At 35.5% G+C, this 20,050-nt stretch overlaps 1 protein-coding gene across 5 annotated transcripts in view; it reads right to left on the reverse strand.

Annotated features, from left to right (window-relative positions):
* The window catches only part of NUP98 (nucleoporin 98kDa), a 97,472-nt gene that overhangs the window by 53,248 nt on the left and 24,174 nt on the right, over positions 1 to 20,050 (reverse strand). For 2 of the 5 annotated variants that reach the window (XM_008586498.1, XM_008586502.1), the window contains exons 10-13: positions 18,494 to 18,632; positions 14,585 to 14,677; positions 7,790 to 7,930; positions 1,128 to 1,261 (exon numbers count right to left, since the gene is read on the reverse strand). In XM_008586498.1, the coding sequence (XP_008584720.1) occupies positions 1,128 to 1,261; positions 7,790 to 7,930; positions 14,585 to 14,677; positions 18,494 to 18,632 (507 nt within the window). The remainder of the gene's footprint in view (positions 1 to 1,127; positions 1,262 to 7,789; positions 7,931 to 14,584; positions 14,678 to 18,493; positions 18,633 to 20,050) is intronic. The other 3 variants (XM_008586500.1, XM_008586499.1, XM_008586501.1) reach the window with 3 other exon arrangements.

Consider the following 20,050-nt stretch of genomic DNA (forward strand, 5'->3'; position numbering starts at 1 on the left):
ACTGAGTGCGCCACCGGGCCGGCCCAAAAAAGTACTTTTAATATTCATATTTTGCTTCTCATCATATCTATCTTACAGGGTTAGTTTAAGAACAGCTGAGGGATAAATGTGATAATATAAATGACAATAATAACAATTTCTATATATTGAGTAACTTACTAGGATCAAGGTATACATTATCTAATTTAATCCTCAACATTAAATGGGATTACTATTCTCATTTTACATATGAAAAACTAGATTTCAGAGGGGCAAAATGTCTTTCCCAAAGTCTCGAAGACTGTAAGTGATAAAACAAGGATCAAACAGACCCAAGACTATACTTTTAACACCATGTCACAGTGAGCAAAGGAGCATCTCTTTGCCACTAGAGGTATAAGAGATTAAGACAAAGATATGTAAAAATCGGGGCCGGCCCGGTGGCGCACTGGATAGTGCGCCGCTTGGGAGCGCGGAGATGCTCCCGCCGAGGGTTCGGATCCCATGTGGAGACCAGTTCCCGCTCACTGGCTGAGCGCGGTGCGGGCGCAACACCGAGGGTTGTGATCCCGTTGCCGGTCCCCGGTACGGGCGCAACACCGAGGGTTGCAATCCTGTTACCGGTCAGTAAAAAGGACAAAAAGAAAAAAAAAAAAAAAGATATGTAAAAATCAAGAGCTAAGATTTTGATTTTGCCACTCAAGACCATTAAGACCATTTTGCCACTCAAGACCGTGGCTCACTCGGGAGAGTGTGGTGCTGACAACACCAAGCCAAGGGTTAAGATCCCCTTACCGGTCATCTTTTTAAAAGAAAAAAAAAAAAAAAAAAGATTTTTAGGAAAGTCAGCCTCTCTGAGCCTTATTTGCTTAACTATGAGAATAATATCTGTCTTATTTCAGGGCTATAGAAAACCCTCAGCCCTGACCTCCAGTTCAGTGCTCACTTCACTGTCATGCTGCCTTCCAAACACAGCAAAAATAGTCTACTAGCCCCATTAACGAAAAGCATAAATGACATCTCTTTAAAAAATTAATTATACCTAGTTTTGCTTAATCCCTTAATTTATATAGCTAAGGAATTACATTCTAGACATATAGTTTCTCTTTGTCTGAGGAGATACTTTATAGAAGCATGCTTAAATTTACCTCTTCTTTCTTCTTAGGGTCTGACATGGGATTCCGGAAGAGAGGAGAATCTCCAAAAGGTGAGTATGTTAGACTATTGATATGCTGTTGGAGAACAGCCTGCTGGGCAGCAGAAGCATTTGGATCTGTCAAAGCTTTTTATAAAAAAGAAAAAAAATATATATATATATATCAGTCCAAGGATACAATGAATTATAGCAGAGAACTCAGCACTCTTTTTGGAGATGTGGTCTTCAAAATGTTCAAACACAAAAAAATGGCGTTTTGGGGGTGGGGTGGGGGAAGCAAACTGAAAAAAATCATGAATCAAATAAACTAATGGGTCAATGATACAAAGAGGCATTTCATAAGAGACAATACACATAAAAAGTCACTTAGGTGTTCACTGTCATTAATAAGCCAAGAAACAAATTAAAACAACCTTTACCTACCTCACTATAACTGGCACAACTGTATAAAAAAGTTATTATCTCTGACCCATAGAAACATTATAGGTTGGTTTAATCTGTCTAAAGGAAACAATGACAGTACGAACAACAAGTACTGTTTTTATATTTTTTAACCTAATAATGTCAATCATGGAAATTTTACCCAAGGACTTAATTAAACTAGACACAAAATAAATATTCCTAAGTGTTCACTGCACATTGTAATAGTCAAGAAAAACCTATGTGGCCAACTTTGTTGTAAAAATCATAATACATTAACGTGGTGGATTGTTTAGTTATTAAAAATTATGACAATTTGTTTCACCATGGAAATATAAAAGTATCTTTGATTTAAAATGAAAATAAATGAAAATTCCAGAATAAAAAATACATACACTAAGGATACAGAGAAAGAAGGCAGCATACAACAATGAAAATGGTTGTTAAGGCATCCTCATACGTTTATTATTTACATTTAGTATTCATATCATAATTATAGTAAATATAATTTGAAAGAAAAAAGATTGCCCAGTTAGTCTAATTTTCTCTTAAAGAGTAAGAACATTTGCTATCAGTCACAGAGAATTTAGAGAAAAGACATAAGAAATAATGAAGATTACATTCATGATCTACAATTGAACAAAGTAGGAAAAAAAACCAACATCTGCAGCATACAGTCAGTCATGTATCTCATAACAACATTTCAGGACTGGCCAGTTAGCTCAGTTGGTTAGAGTAAAGCCTCATGACACCAAGGTAAAGGGTTTACATCCCCATACTGGCCAGCAGCCAAAAAAAAAAAAAAGCATTTTGGTCAACAATGGACCACGTTTATGATAGTGGTCCCATAAGATTATAAAGAAGTTGAAAAATTCGTATTGCCTAGTGACATCAGAGCACAATTACTTCATTTTCGAAAAAATTGAGTGTAGCCTAAGTATACAGTGTTTATCAAATCTATATACAGTAATGTCCTAAATGTTCACATTCACTCACCACTCACTCGCTTAGTTACCCAGAGCAAATTCCAGTCCTGCAAGTTCCATTCATGGTAAGTGCCCTATACAGGTATACCATATTTTATCTTCTATACTGTATTTTTACTGCACTTTTTCTATGTTTAGATACACAAATACTATTGTTACAACTGCCTACAGTATTTAGTACACTAACATGCTATACAGGTTTGTATCCTAGGCTATTCCATATGGCCTAGGTATGTAGTAGGCTATAACATCTAGGTTTGTACAAATATACTCTATGATGTTCGCGCGAATGACAAAAATGTGTGATGACGCATTTCTCAATATATCCCTGTTGTTAAGTGACACATGACTGTACTTTGATTGATAAAGAAATGTCTTTGCTAGATAAATCAGATCTTTTCAAAATACTGATCAAAAACCAAATCACATGTAAGTCATTTTAGAGATAAAAACATTACTTTTTTCCCTGCATAAACATTTAGAAATAAGGCTAAAGCCAAAATATACTAAGATAATCCACATTAAAGGAGTACCATAAACAAAACATTTTGAAAATTCTCACAATGGGGGGCAAAAACAAAAGCAGCAGCAATACCACCACCACCAAAAAAACCCAGAATAGGTAGCTATAGCTAAATTAATGAAAAGGGGATGGATCCACCTTGGTCAAACAAAGCTTTCTTAAAATTGGATGTCTTCATTAAAATACTAAAACACTGCATGTTGATATTTAAGGACACAGTGCAAATATGCTCAGGATTTTGAAATACAGAGACGTCAATTTAAAGAGCATATAGTAAATCATTTGAATTCAGAAATTTCCTAAACGCAATTTAAGACTATAGGCAAACAAAAAATATAGAAAAGTATCTTTTGATACACAATAGTACATATTAACAGCATAGTGTTATTGTGGGGACTATGCAAGGAGACAAGAAAAATTTTAGAGAACTCTAATCTTCATTGGTTATTTTGTTATTCAGCAGCCAATTTATCCACTATAAACACTCTATCTAACCTACATCAGTTGATCCCATCATTTATCACCCTACCTGGGCTTGCTCAAAAGGATAACAAACTCCTTTAACAAATCCAAACATAATTAGGAAAGTATGTGAACGTGTTTTTATTTTTGCATGTATAAATATGAAATCTTCTCTATGTTAACTGTATTATTTAAAGATATAGACATGGGCTGGCTAATTAGCTCAGTTGGTTAGAGCATGGTGTTATAACAGCAAGGTCAAGGGTTTAGATCCCCATACTGGCCAGCTGTCAAAAAAATAGTAATAATAATAATAAAAAAAGAAACAGATAAGAGAGCTGATGTGTTAGCAAAAATAAGAAAATAAACAAGCACTAGTTAAGCTACTACTACTAGTATTATATTCAATTCTGGTCATAATAATTTGAATACAGACCAAAGAACTAAATCATGACCAAATGATTAAAGGAACAGGAAACAATAAAAACCAAATCTCCTGATGAAACAGAAGAAACTGATGATACTTTATCTAGAAGAAAGACAATGTGTTACACAAAGAAATTATTGCAGACTGGTTCTGCTTAGCTTTAGGAGATAAAAGTTAGAACCACTGGGAGGAAATTCTATGGAGGCAGGTTTTAGTTTCTAAACAACCTGAACAGAAAGATGGACTGAATTGTCCTATAAGAAAGCCACCATAACTGAGGTTTTTAAGACAAATAAAGGCCACCCACAACAAGAGAAAACTCATATAAGCTCTAAAGCACGTTTCATCTGAGATTCTATGATGCAAAGATGTATGTTCTAAAAGTCAATAATTACTTTTAAATGGGCAATAACCCTAATGTACATAACTGTAATATAAAATTCTTGTGTGAGAAATCTTTAATTAGCTTTGGAAAAATAAGTTACTAAAAACCAATCAAAAAGCTATACAAATAAAAATGGCAGGTTATGATATTTATGCTACCACATTCCACTGAAAACCACTAAAAATAAGAAAAATAAAAGTAGAATATCATCTCTAATGATAAAGCTGATGCTAAAGTTCATATAGAAAAAAATAAAAATGTTTAAAAAATAGTTCTTATAGAGATCAATTAGAATTCTAATTCACGTCCTCTCCCTCCAAAGACCTCATTAAAATCTATGGTTAAAATAAATTAAAATGTATCTCTATAAACTTGAATGACAAAAAATGGGAACGTAGCAAATGAACAGATGAGAAGATAAAACAAATTTCTAGGGGAAAAAAGTGGACAGAGGAGTGATAAAGCAGGATAGAGAAAACTATAGCTTAGGAATAAGCTCAAAAGGAATTACTGTCGAAAAGAATGTATCTGCCCTGAAGAATCTCAGATAGAACACCAGGTTTGATAAGTGGGACTCAAAACAGGAGGAAAGAATTAATACAAACTCTATATACACAATACACAATGCTATCCTCTTTATCCCTGATGCTCAATGGATAGGCTAAAATATGTGGGAGAGTGCCTCTGATGAAATCAGGTAAACACAAGGAAAGAACAAGGGCAACTAGTATGAGTATTGGCAATATCCACAGAGTCAAGAATTTGGCATTCTAACCTTTGGGAGACCCTTAGGTAATATAGCTGATTTCTAGACTACTTACCCTAAAGTGAAACCTAGTGGTAAATAAGCCCTACCCACATACATAAAGTTGCCAATGAGTTTTTCATTATTTTATTGTTAAATATGAACGGAAAGTACCATCAAGAATTAAAGATTAGGATCAAAACAAAAATAATCCTGAAGATTCAAGGAACAGAAGAGCCCTTTAAAAAATTTAATTTTAATTAAATTCTGAGCTTCAAAAACAAACTGTAAAAACTGTTATCTAACACGCTTGGGGGGAAAAAACATTCAGAGGAGAAAGAATTCTAATAAATTAAAATTAAAAATCCAGGCTGGCCAGTTAGCTTAGTTGGTTAGAGCATGGTGCAGATAACGTCAAGGTCCAGGGTTTGATCCCTGTACCAGCCAGCTGCCAAAAAATAAAATAAAATAAAACAAAAATCCAAAAAGATTTAGAAGACAATCAGAATTCACCTAGAAAGTAGAAACACTGGTGAAAAGATATAAGCATTAAGATAGAAAAGTTCTAAGCAAAACACTGAAATTTCAGGACAAAAGGACAATCCTAAATGTTTCTGAGGGCAGGGAGAACAGAAAGGAATTAGTACTGATTAATGCAAGAAAGTATACAGTCAAAGTTCTGAGGGTAAATTATTTTCATACCAGAATTCCTTAACATGAAATTGTGAGGAATGAATGAAAGAAATTTTCAGACCTCTAAGCATTCAAGGTTTACCTCTCATATACACTTGAAGACACATTCTAGAAAATTCAGAAAATAAAGAGGAAAACCCCATACCCAGGACACAGCAGTTATCACTGAGTAGAATTGAAGGGAATATCCTGGGGCAGTGCTGAAGGCCTTGAGAATAATCAGTGTTTATATTGCTGCAGGAGGACAGAGGGACCAGAGAATGAGATGTCTGTGGTAAACAAAGTTTTGATACCATCCTTAATTTGGAATAGTTAAGGAAGGTAATAAGCGCTGGTAATGCAAGAGGAAAATAAAGCTATAGTTGGCTGGGTGGCAATGTTTTCATAAGTTATAATAAAATGCTGTTTTCATTTGCAACTTTTAAATTATTCTTTAACTGAAGAATGGAAGACAATAATAGTTATAAAACAGAACATGCTATCAACTTTAACAATATAAAAATATAAACGTGAGAAATGAGGGAAAGAAAAGGGTAGAAAAGGGCACTGATATCCTCATTTGACAAAGGAAACTCAAGAAACACTATTACCTAGTTGAAAGAATAAGAAAAAGTATGTAAGTACACAGCTTAAATTTGCAAGTTTCTCAAAATGTGGCACATGTATCATGACAGCACAGGAAACTAATTTAGTGGTATGGAAATGAATTCTGTCTGTCTCACAGTTATTCTATTTATGCCAAGCGATACCAGTTTTTCATTTCTGGTAGAACATAGTTTTCTTTAAAAAGATATTTAAATTAAAAAATAAGTTAATTTTCTTAAGTTAGAAATAATAATGGCTGGCCCGGTGGCGCACTGGATAGTGCGCCGCTTGGGAAGCGCGGCGGCGCTCCCGTCCGAGGGTTCGGATCCCACATACAGATCGGCTCCCACTCACTGGCTGAGCGAGGCGCGGGAGCAGCGCCGAGGCTTGCGATCCCGTTGCCGGTCCCCGGTCCGGTGCGGGGGCAACACTGAGGGTTGCGATCCGTTGCCGGACATGGAAAAAAGAGAAAAAGGACAAAAAAAAAAAAAAAGGGGAAAAAAAAAAAAAAAGGGGAAAAAAAAAAAAAAAGGGGAAAAAAAAAAAAAAAGGGGAAAAAAAAAAAAAAAGGGGAAAAAAAAAAAAAAAGGGGAAAAAAAAAAAAAAAGGGGAAAAAAAAAAAAAAAGGGGAAAAAAAAAAAAAAAGGGGAAAAAAAAAAAAAAAGGGGAAAAAAAAAAAAAAAGGGGAAAAAAAAAAAAAAAGGGGAAAAAAAAAAAAAAAGGGGAAAAAAAAAAAAAAAGGGGAAAAAAAAAAAAAAAGGGGAAAAAAAAAAAAAAAGGGGAAAAAAAAAAAAAAAGGGGAAAAAAAAAAAAAAAGGGGAAAAAAAAAAAAAAAGGGGAAAAAAAAAAAAAAAGGGGAAAAAAAAAAAAAAAGGGGAAAAAAAAAAAAAAAGAAAAAAAAAAAAAAAAAAAAAAAAAAAAAAAAAAAAAAAAAAAAAAAGAAATAATAATAAAGGTGATAAGCAGATACTGCAAAAACAGTATTGAATGAAGTATAAAAAACACTTTAATAGATAAAACTAAACTTAGGGAATTTAGTAAATTTAGTAAATGTTATATTGGAAGAAGTGAATATAGAAAATAGAGGTGGTAAGTGAGTTAAATTTTCATCTACTGTTAACAAGTTAAATTTACTTAGATTTTTATAAAGCAAAACATAGCAATATAAGCACATCATTTAGCAATATGAACTTAATTTATACCGAATGAATTAAAAACAGTAATAAAAGGGGTTTCTCTGAGGGAGTGCACTTAGGAGCAGGGAAACAGGGAAGGGTAGGATCTAAGCTTTCTGTACTACATGATTAATGACGTGCATGTATGTACTGCTTTGGTAGGGACGGGACAAGGGTGGGGTGGAAAAATAAGGTCAGCAAGTATCAGCAAGAAATAAACTGAGTAAAGCCTTCTAAAGTGTCTGACACTTACCTACTGGGGCCTGGGGGGCTCCAAAGCCCAAAGTGGCTGTCGTAGTATTAAATCCAGGGGCCCCAAAGGCTCCTGTACCAAGAGGCCCTCCGATCTTAGGTTGGTTGTTCCCAAACAAAGATGCCTGTCCAGCACCAAGAGCTATGGAGACAAGAGGAAAGAAAAAAGTGCCACAGGAGATCCTTTGAATGTTGTGCCAGAGGTCAGTTACTTAAAAATATAACACATTTGGAAACTTCATAATGACCACTCATTTCAACAAAAGAGCTAATATGGTAAATGCTAACTACATGGCAGGCACTGGGCTCAGTACATTACACACATCATAGGCAATATACTTAATCTCTCTGTGCTTCAGTTTCCTCAAATATAACATGAGATAATACATAGCTTATTTATCCAAAGATTAAAATGAATGTATGTAAAGCATTTAGAATAGGCCTGGTACATATCCAACACTCATTAAATATTAGCTAATATGCCTGAAGTAGGAACTATTATTCCCATTTTATAGATAAGAAAACTGAGGGTTTAGTGATTAGCTCAATGTCACAAATGTTGTGATGGTGGAAATAAAGTTCAAAACTAGCTGCATCTGCCAACAAAAACCAGGACTTTTAACTGCTATTCTATAGTAAAACAGATTTTCAAAGCACAAAAAAAATAATTCTACTTAAATTTCAATATTTGCAAATCAAAATACTCAACTGATCAAATCACAATGTCATCTTTTTGACTAATATATAGGCTAAACTATAGAAAACCAAATCTAATATATCTTCTTTGAATAGCAAAAAGTAATACTTTTAATTATATCATTTGATGAAAACTGCTTTAGCTAGACAAATGTGTTTTACAAAAAGCTCAATGTCTTGTGATGAGGTCACTAAACAGATTGAAATTTCAGGACGAACCAGATTGGAAGGAATAAGTCATTTTCATCAGGGGGAAACCCACAGCAGAAACTTGTAATGTTTTAAAACCTAATGAATCTTGTTCATGGACATTATTGTCAGCAGTGATTTTAAAAGTGCAAAATGAGAATATAGTGAAAAAAAGTTACTGACATTAAAAAATAAAAACAAAACCACTTCCATCTCCCACCTCACCCCGAAAAAGTTATTGTCAATTTAGAGGATGTAACCTTTTAACATATCTCAACTGCATTTTGACAGAAATATAGTTTACCAGGAAAATCACTTCAAAGGTATATATGAGGGCTGGCTGGTTAGCTCACTTGGTTAGAGTATGGTGCTGATAACACCAAGGTCACGGGCTCAGATCCCCTTACCAGCCAGCCACCAAAAAGCAAAGAAACAAACAAATATTTTATGGGAACTGCTTTGAGATCATAACCAATGAAAGGAGAAGAAGTTTATACTTAGAGAATCCATACAAATAAATCACTAATTGTAACTACTAAATGGACAAATTATTCTCTAAACTGTCCAACCTCATTAAAAATCAGAAGACAAAAATGTAGCCATGAGATCATTTCACCTTAAAAAACCCAGTTTTAAGACAGGAAATAAGACTTCTTTTTAAAATCCCAAACCATTAGTACTTAGTGCAAACTCCAAGAATACTAAAATTAAATTACTTCCTCAAAGGAACCGTTTACAGAACAAATTTTAGGATTTTTTTTTTTCTGGTAGCCTAACACCTCCTCACCTTAAAACAGAAACTTAAGATTAAGCACGAATATATAAACTTGATAAAAATTTATGCTCTGGATGGGTATGTATTTCCCTCACCTTTGCAGCAGCCCTAGATTAAGACCCATGAGACCATCTAAAAACCACTGTATTTCAATAACCCATAAAAGAATAAAAAAGGCATTGTGAGGTTCAGGTGATCTGGAAAGGGACTGTCATGAAATGAAATGACTACAGAGTACTGCAGTTTATCAATGGAAAAATACATATTTTATTCAGATCTGCCTTATTTTATATACAAATGGCTTTTTATGCTTAATTAAAGGACTTACCAATAGTCCACAATTTGAGAGACATTCCGAGTGTGATGTTATTTGTGATAAGATACTGGTATGATAATTTGTCAAGATAGAAAGATGTGCTGTATTTATAATTAGTTGCAGGAGTCTAAGGAAGCTATACGGGGGAAAACTTATAATAGTGGCTTTAGAAACTCAGATGCTGAGGGCCGGCCCCTTGGCTCACTCGGAAGAGTGCAGCGCTCGTAGCACCGAGGCCGCGGGTTCGGATCCTATGTAGGGACGGCCAGTGCGCTCACTGGCTGAGCGTGGTGCAGACCACACTGTGCCGAGGGGTGCGATCCCTTTACTGGTTAAAAAAAAAAAAAAAAAAAAAAAAAAAACTCAGTTGCTGAAGGAAAAAGTAAAAAATTATACTTCTTTGAGATCTTTTTTTTTTTTGGACCGGCCGCACTGCTGAGCGCTGTGAGCACACCGGTCATCCCTGTATAGGATCTGAACCAGCGGCGAGAGAGCTGCTGTGCTCCCAGCGCCGCACTCTCCCGAGTGTGCCACGGGCTCGGCCCGTTCTTTGAGATCTTCTAACAAGTGTTAGAACTTAATTTTTATCTATGGTATCTACTAGCTCTTGATAGAAGATTTTTCTGTGTATCTTTTAGTATAACCATCAACCTTTGTACCCTTAATCTTAATACTTCATGGAAAACCATGGAAAAGAACTAAAACTTCTTAATATTATTACTAAGTAACTACTAGGAAAATAGCAGACAACTGATAATGCTAATGATAGTTAATAACATCAGTATAAAACAAGAAATTGATATGCCCATGATTTAATGAGTCTGTTACTTAGTCTGAACATCTGGGGGGAAAAAAATCACATGCCAAGGGACAATATAAAACCTTTTATACTAAGATTGGTTACTTAAATCTAAGCATACAAAAAAACTTTATGTATTTGTACATTTAATATCTGTGTAGTCTACTACTCATAAGGTACTCAAAAGCCCATGTTACAGGAAGATTTATTTCTGCTGATGAACGATTTTGAATCTCCATCACGCAAAACAAGAAGCTGCAGAGAGGAATACCCACTTAGCTAATCCCCCCCCAAAATATGGCCCAAAGCTTCAGTGTTAGTTCACTTGTGATACCATGAAATGCAGGCTTCATGAATGTGGGTGTTTATATGCAAGTCTCAGGACATGTTCCTCTGAAAGCCAAAAGTCTGCATTAGCAGATGTGATAATCAAGAAATTGCAACTATGTGTGCTTGGTGAGTCTCACAATTCTCATTTCCCTACATGATCTACTGCTGCCAAGGTTGGGGGTGTAAAATTCTTTATTGGTTTTATTTGTCTCTTAGTTTATAAGGACAAGGCATGAATGAAGAATATATAACAGCAACAAAAATGTGATTTGTTGTCTGAGAGAGAACTGTTTAAAGAAAACTGAATGTATTAAAAGAAATTAAAAGGTTGGGTTATTACATTGCTGTGGAATAGGAAATGACAGCATAAGGAAAAAAAAGTTATAAAACATTTTATAATCTTAAGTATATGAGAAGACATTGCTAATCATAACCTGGAACACCCAGAAGCCAAAGATAAAAGAATAACTGATCACATAAAAATAAAACTTGTACAGGAAGAAAAATACCTTCGATTAACAAAATTAAATAATGAACAAAAAGGCTTAGTGGAAATATCTGTAACAAACATTAGAGTAGCATCTTACCCAGGCCTTAGGTTCATGCTTGCAAACTTGTGTAGAGTCAAAACTATCCTTGAAAAAGCCCTCCTTAATTTGCCCATACCAAAGCTATTTTTTTCAAGTGTTGAAAGAGAACATTGCTTGGTGTCAGATAATGCATTCCGCTTATGTTTAGGAATCACATTGTACAAAAAACAGAGCTTTTTAGTTTTTATTTCTCGCAAAATTTATGTGGTAGACTTTGGGTAAGTTACAAAGCTCAAATGGATACTCTACCATACAACCAAAAAGAATGATTATCCACCATATGTAAAACACACTTAAAAATAATTAAGAAACAATGACCAAATATTATGAATACAGAACTGAAAGATTCAAATGGCCAAGAAACATATATAAAGATATCCACCTTCAACAGTAATCAACTAAGTGCAAATCAGAATATACCAATTTCCATGATCAAGTATGCAAAGATATAAAAACCTAACAATATAGAAAGGGTAAGGGAAAATAGACATTTTTACACAATGTGAGCAACAATGCAAGCTGGTATTATTATTATTATTTTTTGTCTTTTTTCGTGTCCGGCAACGGAATCGCAACCCTCGGTGTTGCGCCCGCACCTCACTCAGCCAGTGAGCGGGAACCGGTCTGTATGTGGGATCCGAACCCTCGGCGGGAGCGCCGCCGCGCTCCCAAGCGGCGCACTGTAGCAGTGCGCCACCGGGCCGACCCAAGCTGGTATTATTTTTGGAAGGCAAATAAATTAGCAAGATCAACAAAATGCAAAATATACATATCTTCTTACACAGCAATTTCAATTTCAAGTATCAATCCTATAGTAACACTAACACATGCAAAATTATGTAACAAAGATCTTCACTGAGGACTTTGCTAATAATATCAAATAATTCAAATATCTACCAATAGGAGAAAAGTTATATTAAATTATGATGTGTATGATGCTTGTAAATTATGCATGTGTATATACATATACACACAATGGAATACAAAAGTTATTTTTTAAATAAGATAGATCTATTTGTACTGACCAAAAAGAAAAAAATATGCTGATAATATGTCAAATGAAAAAACAAGTCAAAGAATACTACATAAGGCAGTTGCTTTCAAACATTTCTGACTACAGCACGTGATATAAGATACACTGAGACCCAAAACACATAACACACACACAGAACTAAAACAAAAGTTTCATAAAAGGACATTAACGTTACTACATACAACGATTTTTAATTCTAGTTCATTTTCTTGAAATGCTGGTTGCAGTCCACTACGTTAATATTGCAACCAATTAATGCATCTCAGACTTTGGTTTAAAAATCACTCATGTAGGGTATGGTTAGCATTTAAGAATACAGTTTGAGAGCTGGCCCGTGGCTCAGTTGGAAGAGTGTGGTGCTGATAACACCAAGGCCACGGGTTCGGATCCCTATATATAGGGATGGCCAGTTAGCTCACTTGGGAGAGTGTGGTGCTGACAACACCAAGTCAAGGGTTAAGATCCCCTTACCGGTCATCTTTAAAAAAAAAAAAAAAAAAAGAATACAGTTTGCCCTCTGTATCCGTGGGTTTTGCATTCGTGGATTCAACCAATTGCAGATTGAAAATATTTGCCAAAAAAAACAACAACAAAAAAACCCCCAAACTTTCTCTGTACTGAACACGTACAGACATTTTTTCTTGTCACACTTCCCGTAACAATACAGAATAAAACTATTCACATTGTGTTTACATTAGGTATTATAAGTAATCTGGAGATGATTTAAAGTATATGGGAGGATATGCACAGGTTGTAGTCAAATACTATACACCATTTTATAGCATAGTCTTGAGCATCTGCAGATTTGGGTATCTACAGGAAGTCCTAGAACCAATCCCCCACAGATACAGAGGGAAAACTGTATAACCAAAAACCTTATATATATGAACACACATATGTAGTACACACATATAGGTACAAATATGTGTGTGTAAGCAAGCTTGAAAAATGAAAAGAAAGGGATCTGACGAGATACATGCCTAACTTTAAATAGCTGTTTCTTCACAGCTGAAAGACTTGGACTTTTCATGATACTTCTGAATTGCTGAAACTTTTTACCAGTACTTCAAACTTTTTTTTTTTTTTTAAGAGATGACCGGTATGGGGATCTTAATCCTCAACTTGGTGTTGTCAGCACCACCCTCTCCCAAGTGAGCTAACCAGCCATCCCTATATAGGGATCCAAACCCGTGGCCTTGGTGTTATCAGCACCACACTCTCCCAAATGAGCCATGGGCTGCCCACAACTTTTATTTTAAAAGGAAAATGAAACAGTTCATAGTATAAAATGAAGTTCTATTAAGAAGGAGATGGAAGATGAATGATCAGATCACAGAAGCAAAGAAAACAGAGAGCTGAACAATAGAAGCAGAGACCATGGAAACAAATGGTTTGTCACTAAATGACCACAGATAAATTGGGAAAGTAGGCAAAACTATATGCTTAAACAACCTTGTTTAACTGTACATGCTGAAACACTTATCCATTTTATGACCACCACCACCCTTCAATTATAAAATAGCTGGGCACATAGAAGGGTCAATATCTTCAAAGGCACTGAAAAATAATTATTGATAGTAGGAATAGGGGAAAAGGGATGATATCCCAGGTCTATATCATAGTGAAAAGAATCAAAAGGTAGGCACAGACCTTGCAAAACGTCAGAGAATTTGTTAATTACTTCAGCATGTGCTCTTAGTACTCTGCCTTACTGCTAGGGTTTACTTGGTAAACAGTACAGGGTCTCAAATCCCTGTTGCAAAGATTATCACAGGGAAACTGAATGTTAATGTCGTCACACTGACAAATCTCCTACTGAATGCTGAAAATCCCAGATAGAAAAGGACTACTGAGGACATTTGATAAAAAGGTATAGCTTCTAAGATAAATGTGCTAATGTTTTAAGACCCAGTAAAACATAACTGCTGGAAGTGTTTTTTAATTCCATTTGTAAAAATGAAAATCTAGGTCTTATTTCCAGGCATATGATCAAATGGAGCTCTTCAGTTCTAGCAATTAGAAAGTCAAATGGTATCACTTCCTGAATCTCATGGTAGTAGTTTCTTACCTGTTCCAAATCCTGCACCAAGCCCAGTTCCCAGAGTCCCAGGTGCTGGTTTACTTCCAAAAATACTATTCCCGCTGGTATTTGTGCCAAAACCTAGGAAGACAAAAGAGTGAGTGGATTGTACTTTTAGCTTGACTTTCAATTTCCTGTACAAGGGAGTTTAACACAAAGCAGTCTGACCCTAAGCTTTGCATCCTTTCATTTGGGAATCCTAAATTGTAGGCTAACTTAACTTTTTTTAAAATTTAATTTTGATGCTTGTAAACAAGTCTTCATTTTATTTAACTACATACATTTCAGGGTTGAGATATCAATTCAATATAGGATGATATCCAAAGTTAAAGCAAAGTGAATATGCCTGAGCTTAGAAAACATTCCCTTTGTAAGACCCAAAGCATCCAATGAATGTTTCAAGTTTACTTATGGGAAGAAAAATGCATTCACTCAAACTTTCACTAAAAAATAAGAGTGGCAACACGTAAAGACATTTAACTGAACCTAAAGTTTCTTGCTAAGAAAATGTTATTTATAAAAATTTCTAGAACAGCTTTTGTTTTGAACAGATGGACCTGAAATGGATAGTAACATGTAGCTGATCACACATGAAGAGCTTTAGTGATGTAATACTCAATCAGCTCATAAGAGCATTCAAGGGCTCATCTAGCTGATATTAAAAAGAGAAGATATGGGCTTAATTGGTTAGAGTGCAGTGTTATTAACACCAAGGTCAAGGGTTTGGATCCGCCAGTTACCCATCCCCCAACCAAAAAAAAGAGAGAGAGAAGGAGAGAGAAGATAATCTATGAATAACTTATCTCGAGTTGAATGATTTCTTCCACTATCAGAGATGATGGAGAGTTGAACAAACTATCCTCTTTAACTATGACCCATCAGATAGAGAAATCCTCTAATTCCCCTTTAAAATCCACAGGTATCAAACAAAGATACCATTACTACTATTATTTTTCTTTTGTTCAGATATGTCCACAAGTTTCAGCATTCCTTTTGGAGCTAAGTATCAACAAAACACCTAATGAACATATCATTAACTTCTAATGGAAAAAGGGCGGGAGGAAGGAATCAATCATTGGCCAGAAAACAGAAAATCATGTTTGTAAAACACTTTTGATCATTTAAAAAAGTGTCACAGGGCCGGCCCGGTGGCGCACTGCTACAGTGCGCCGCTTGGGAGTGCGGCGGCGCTCCCATCAAGGGTTCGGATCCCACATACAGACCGGCCGCTCACTGGCTGAGCGGGGTGCGGGCGCAATGCCGAGGGTTGCGATCCCGTTGCCGGTCCCGGTCCGGTGTGGGCGCAACACTGAGGGTTGCGATCCGTTGCCGGTCACGAAAAAAGACAAAAAGGAAAAAAAAAAAAAGTGTCACAGAGGAAAACAAGTCCAAAAGATAATAGAGTAAAGAGAAGAGTTGGGAATAGATGATAGTATCACTATTACAAAGAAGATTATACTTTTATAAGCAAGAATATTACACTTTGTCATGCCAGTATTTGGATTACTACCATAATGAAAAAGGTAAAGAAAAAAAGTTTCAAACAGTAATAGTATGAAAACAAATATACTTCATGTTATTGTAAAATCCAGGGACTGGCTGGTTAGCTCAGTTGGTTAGAGAGCAGCCTTGTAACACCAAGGTCAAGGGTTTGGTTCCCCATACTGGCCAGCCACCGAAAAAAAACAAAAAATCCAAACAAGTAACCTGATGATCTCAACACATTTCATTCATGCATTCATTAAATCTTTTCTTGAATTGTGCTTATTAATAGCTATGCCACAAAAATGGAATGCTGCCTACTCAAGCACAATCAACTTTCTTTAAGGAAAAAAACAGAATTTTACCTGGACATATTTTTTCTTTCTGAATTAGAATATAACCAGAAAGGACGTTACAGCCCCCAAAATAGCAGAAAGCAAGATACTCATGAACTACCTCAAACCCACAGGAGGGAAGTAAGTCCCAACTTACACTGTTTATACCACACATTTCCTCTGATTCTCACTGACAAGTTTATCAACTCTGTTATTTCATAACGATTTTACAAATTAAAACTAAAGACAACTCAAATTCAGCACGTACACTAGTAAGGCAAGTCAGGTAAAGATGGGTCCTTTCATTTTCAAAGCAATGAACGTGAGTATAAATATATTCATACAACAAAAAAAACCCTCCAAGCAAATTAGAAATCTAGAACCATGGAATAATACCAAATGCATTTAAAAAGTACAGCCTATACAAACACCCTGACCAACAGAAATAACATTTAATTCTGAACATGAAGTGTGTTACAAAAAGAGCTTTTAGGGCCGGCCCGTGGGAAAGTGTGGTGCTGATAACACCTACGCTGTGGGTTCGGATCCCTATATAGGTATGGCTGGTTTGCTCACTTGGAAGAGCGTGGTGCTGACAACATCAAGTCAAGGGTTAAGATTCCCTTACCGGTCATCTTTAAAAAAAAAAAAAACTTTTTATTAAACATATGCATTTTCAAAGAAAGTAAAAATTGGTTCTTGAAGGGTTAAAAAACCATGGATTACAATGGGCCACAGAACAAACAGATACATAGTGTATGTGTGAAACTAAAATCTCAAGGGGGAAGATGATTAAGAAAAAATGGTCTACAAAGGCTACTTGAGGAAGGGGAAGTGATAATGATTTTTTTAAAAAAAGGTGAAGAAACACTGATTTAACCTTCAAGTATCTTTCCCAACTTAATTTTATAGATAAGGAATAAAAACACAAATCAGATATCTTATCCATGCTAACCAAGTCCACTGGCTCAAAGCTGTTCTTTCAAATAGAATATGACTAAAAAGAATTATATATAGAACTATATGATTATGAGCAGTGACTGAGCAACATAACTAAAAGGGGTTATAAAAATTAAATCAATGGTTAACTCAGTTGGTTAGAGTGCTCCCTTGTAACACCAAGGTAAACGGTTTAGGTCACCATACAGGCCAGCCACCAAAAAAAAAAAAAAAATCAAATTAAAACATAAATTTAGGGATTGGTACCTGACAAGGACTTACCTACCTTCTTCACCTAGTTCATATCTCTGTGAAAACATATTACCCTACCAATGGATGCTTAACATAGTCTTTTTCTGGTACATTAAAAAATTTTTCAAAAACTGCTTGAAGACCTGTGTAAACTACTGATCTATGCCAAATAACCATGTCTTTGCACTCATCTCCCAAAAAGAATTAATCAGTGTCTAGTGATGCACCTGTCACATAAAATCCTCAACAAATATTTGAATTACCATTTCCCTTGGCAATAAAATTAACTTTCTATTATCTGATTTAATACAAATAATGTTGAATTTGTTTGAAAATTTAATTAGGTAGTTACAGAAGACATTCAAAATAATATGACGTTCCTATTAAACTGGTTTAAATTTCCTAGCATATCTCTGAAAAGCATTTTAGGGTTTGTTTTTTAATTGTTGTTCCATATGACATATTTTCCAAATTTTTAAAAATAAACATGTATTCAGAAATAAAATTTTTGAAACTGCTAGGAAATTACTACATGTTCCCTTAAATCAGAAGGTTTCAACTTTCAATAAGAATCATCAAATCTTTCCTTTACACTACACTTCCATGTTTGAAACCTGGCCTAATAGAATGTGTTACCTCCTCCAAATGTGTTTCATTTAAGGTTTCTCAGCTATTGGAGAGGTCATCCAAAGAAAATGAAAGGCAATTTACATTTCTACTAAATATCTCAAGCCACGTCCATGACTTTAAACCTTTCCCTCTGGTACCTCAAATCAAGTCACGGCTTACCTGAGAATTTTTAAATATTCCCAGTCATATGAATCAGGAGAATGATGTGTGGTATAGTCAATGTAACTTTAAGAGAGCCAAACCTGCTTTTTATATGTACCAAAATTAGAAGTGTTTGTATTGGTTCCTAAAGTCAGGGTTGGTTTGTTACCAAAGAGCCCGCCACTGGTTGTACCAAATGAAGGAGCACTGGTTGTGCTGGTTCCAAATGTAGTAAGCTTGTTATTGCCAAACAGGGTCTAGAAAGAACAGAATAAAGGAAATTTTAAATAACATAAAGACATACGGCAAACTTACCTCAGGTATACTGGATTGGGTGTGGAATGGGGGAAAGATGTCATAACTTTAAAAAAAAAAAAAAAGGTAGAAGAACAATGAAACCAATCACAAAAGACCATTTATTATGATTCCATTTATATGAAACGTCCAGAATAGTCAAATCCATAGAGACAGAGAGTAGGCCTGAGGTGATGGTGGGAAAACGGGAGTGACTGCTAATGAGTATGGGGCTTCTTTTGGAGTGATGAATATATTCTAAAATTGAATAGCTTATCTATACTAAAAACCATTGAATTAATTGTACACGTTAAAAAGATGAATTTATGGTACGTGGATTATATATCAATAAAGCTGTTATTAAGAAGTATAAGAATTTTCTAAAGCATTATAAAATTTTCTCAATTTCTCACCTCAATTATCTTCCCAACTAAAGTTAAGAAAAAATAGATTTCTGGGTCGGCCCAGTGGCGCACTGGATAAGTGCGCCGCTTGGGAAGCGCGGCGGCACTCCCGCCCAAGGGTTCGGATCCCACATACAGACCGGTTCCCGCTCACTGGCTGAGCGAGGCGCGGGAGCAACACCGAGGGTTGCGATCCCGTTGCCGGTCCCCGGTCCGGTACGGGGCAACACTGAGGGTTGCGATCCGTTGCCGGACACGGAAAAAGACAAAAGACAAAAAAAAAAAAAGATTTCAATCTCCATGAAAACAGGACCAAATGTTCTGGGGATGTGGTTTTTTTTAAAAAACTACCCACAACAGCAAGTTCAAATGTTCTTATAATAGGTATATAATACAGACTGACTATTTCATATTAATTCTCATATAACTAATTTTTTAAAATAGTAATACAGAATTTACTACTGTTTTTAGGTAACGTACATTTCCAAATAGTAATTTTTTACTTAAATGACTTTAACAAGGAAAATAATTCAGTTAAGCCTCCAGCAGCATGAGAACCGTGAGAACCCCAACAATTTAAGCAACTGGATCAACATGGAAAACATTTGATTGTCATACCAATTTATCACCCCAAACTAGTTCTATCTAGGGTAGAACTAGTAGTTAAAAATTTTCTGATTTAAACAAAGTGAAAGCATTTCAATTTAGACTCAATCTGAACTAATCAACTGGAGTAACACTTTGCTATGAGAAGTAAACTACATACAAGCACCGAGGCAAAGTAGGTTTAAAAAAAAAAAAGAATTTACTCATTGAAAATAAACCTATTTGGGCCGAGCCTGTGGCGCACTCGGGAGAGTGCTGCGCTGGGAGCGCAGCAGCGCTCCCGCCGCGGGTTCGGATCTTATATAGGGATGACCGGTGCGCTCACAGCGCTCACTGGCTGAGTGCGGTGCGGCCGGTCTCAAAAAGGACAA

Source organism: Galeopterus variegatus, unplaced genomic scaffold, assembly GCF_000696425.1.
Source record: "Galeopterus variegatus unplaced genomic scaffold, G_variegatus-3.0.2 Scaffold4004, whole genome shotgun sequence".
NCBI classification, from domain to species: Eukaryota; Metazoa; Chordata; class Mammalia; order Dermoptera; family Cynocephalidae; genus Galeopterus; species Galeopterus variegatus.